This window comes from Colletotrichum orchidophilum (genome assembly GCF_001831195.1).
Source record: "Colletotrichum orchidophilum strain IMI 309357 chromosome Unknown Scaffold_1.1, whole genome shotgun sequence".
NCBI lineage: Eukaryota > Fungi > Ascomycota > Sordariomycetes > Glomerellales > Glomerellaceae > Colletotrichum > Colletotrichum orchidophilum.
Window position 1 is genome coordinate 495,258 of NW_019172957.1, and position 3,036 is coordinate 498,293.

General features: G+C 46.9%; 1 protein-coding gene across 1 annotated transcript; it reads left to right on the top strand.

Moving 5' to 3' along the window:
* CORC01_00091 (uncharacterized protein) lies at positions 1-2,416 on the top strand (the record flags this gene model as incomplete). Its single annotated transcript, XM_022611749.1, has 2 exons — positions 1-518; positions 586-2,416. 2 exons carry the CDS (start codon positions 1-3, stop codon positions 2,414-2,416), a joined length of 2,349 nt encoding a protein of 782 aa, XP_022481754.1.
* Between the last annotated feature and the right edge of the window lie 620 nt (positions 2,417-3,036).

Here is a 3,036-nt window from a genome sequence, read left to right on the forward strand (position 1 = left end):
ATGGCCAAGCAAACCTTCCCCAGAGGTTTGGTTGCCCCGAGAGTTCGTCCTAGAACTTTGCTCTTGCTGGCTTTTGCTGGCATTGCCATTCATTTTTTTCTCAGAGTAGGAAATGAACCGGGTGTCCAGTTTGCTTCCTGGCAAGACGCAACGCATAACCCGCCTCCTGAAAACCTTCCCGAGCAACAACCCGCCTATCCCGTGGAGCATCCCACTGAATCTATCACTCCACCAGAGAACAGCGAAGAAGAGCACGAACAACAACAAGAGGAAACTCTAAAACAGGATGCCGACGCCTTGAAGCAGGATGTGGAAACTTTACAGCAAGAAGCGGAAGCATTGAAGAAAGAGGAGGATGCGCTGAAAAAGGAAGAAGAAGCACTCAAGCATGAAGCAGAGGCTGTGAAGCAGACAGAAAAGAAGCAGAAACAGGAAGAGGAAGCAATCAAACAGAAAGAGGAAGAATATGAACAAAAGCTACGGGACGAGTTTGCCAGGGAATATGAGGCTGCTAAGAAGTAGGTGTTTTTGGATGGCCTGCCGTCATCATGTCCATACATGCAGCTAACTTGACTTCGTCGATAGGCTTCCCGGCAGTGGTGCAATCTACGGCAATACTCTGAATACCTTAATTGATGTGGACAACAGGACAGATCCACATGCGGCGCGTCTTCGAGATTCCAGCGAGGAAGAGAAACCATACTCGAACCACCAGCCTGTCCATTTCAATCCCTACCCTGACTACAATGGAGAGGATTGGAAGAAAGATGGACGCCCCCCGTATGTGCCATGTCTGGGTGCTAATGGGGAGCATGTGGAAGATCTGCTTGTCTTCAGAGGCCGCCCTGCAAAGTTTCCCCAGCCTTCCTTCGGCAGCTTCGACATTTTCAACATGGACGGCAATCTCTGCTACGAACGCGAAAGTAGGCTTGGCCCCTACGGTCACACTCTTCAGCTCAAAACGAACAGTCTGCCCGTAGATTGGAATAGCGTTGATTGGGGCAGTCTACAGGCAAACTGTGTCAAGGAGAATGCCGCCCGATTTAGTACCGGGAAGCCAAACGCCTATGTTGACACCGTTTACACGAATACCGGAAGCATTCAGAGACGAAAGACAGGAGCGGAAGAAGAAGAGACCTCAGGCAGGTTGTCCACGACAACAACAAAGACTGAGTCTCGAACCGCGGTTCTCCTTCGCACTTTTACTGGCAAACGATACACCGAGAATGACAAGCAAGCCATTAGGTCTCTTATCTCCGAACTTTCCCTTCGTTCGGGCGGAGAATACCAAGTCTTCCTTCTGTTACACGTCCACGACCGTTCGGTCAACCTGAAGGGCGACAAGACAGCATATCAACATGTTCTAGATGAACATGTACCTCGAGAGTTTCATGGAATTACCAAGCTCTGGAACGACCAAGTCGTATGGGACATATATACAGCACTCACTGAAGATGATGAAAAAAGTGTTCACCATGCACAGTGGCTGTCCGTTCAAAAGTTCAGTACGGACCACCCCGAATTCGATTACATCTGGAACTGGGAGATGGATGTCAGGGTTGTTGGACACAACTATGATTTTTTGGAGAAGCTGAGAGGTTTTTCAAGAAACCAGCCGCGCAGGGGTTTATGGGAACGTAATGAGCGATATTATATTCCTGACCATCACGGAACATGGACTGACTTCCGCGAATACGTCGAGAAGCAGACTAGCGGTGCCCAAGTTTGGGGACCTCCGAAAGTGCCTTTCATCAACCCGGTTGGACCAAAGCCACCAACGGCAGATCCACGAGATGATCAGTATGCCTGGGGAGTTGACGAGGAGGCAGATTTGATCACACTTGGTCCCATCTTCAACCCTGTCAACAGCAGCTGGATTTTTGCAGACCACATTTGGGGCTACAAAGATGAACGGCATCCGGCAACATCACTCCCTCGACGATGTACTATCGTGACGCAGTCGCGCATATCTAAGCGTCTTTTGGATATCATGCATGTTGAGAACCTCCGTGGTAATCACATAGCCTCAGAAATGACGCCCCAGACAGTTGCACTACTCCATGGGTTGAAAGCGGTTTTTGCTCCTCACCCTACGTGGTTTGATCGGCCTTGGAACGGAAAGTTCCTTGACGACTGGTTCAACCCTGGACCTAATGGCGAAAGTGGTGGCCAAGGGAGTGCAATGGGTTATGGTAGAGAGCGTAGGTACCAAGGAATCACGTGGTACTATCGTGCTGAACCTCCTTCAAGGCTGTATAACAACTGGATGGGATACATTGATACGGATATTGGGGGGCGAGACTGGGAGATCAACAACGGCAGACCTTGTTTGCCGCCTATGATCCTACACCCTATCAAGGATGTAAATCCAACCAGCCCAGGGTTCGCCACCAAATTTGAGCTTTTTTACGGTTGAGAAATTTCTAGCCACAACGATTAGAGGTTGCGGAGGGGCCTTGTATACTCTATAATAAAATTTATTTTCCTTGCCTCGAAGATGCCAAATGCCATCAATGATCAGACCATTGGTCTCTCGCCTAATTCATGAGAAAAGTTTCCCGTACTACAAAAGCCGGCATTTATGAGGGTGGAAATAAGAAAGCAAAAGTTGGAGTGAAATAAGGGCCAGGTGATAGACGCTCAAAACTTGATCGTCTACCCAACCTCGTCAGAACTTTGTTACCGCAGTTGTTCATTTTAAAGCCTCTATAAGACTTTACCCTACAAGACATTCTTTACGTATATAACCAGGGTCGCTTTCAATAATTAAAAACCTTAACTATATTACACTGTCAGTGGATTTATATAGAGCTTTTAGGGAAAGAGGCAAGATCGTCTTAAGAGCTAAAGCGGAGAATTTGAGATTAGAAGACCTTATAAAACGTCAATAGCTAAGTATTACGACCTAACGTATACATGAAATTAGGGTATAAAAATGCCGCTACCGTACGCTATATTAACTTAGCTACTTTACGCTTAAATAACGACGGTTTAATAAGTTTTTAACTTTATTAAATTAAATTAAATTTTAAAAAA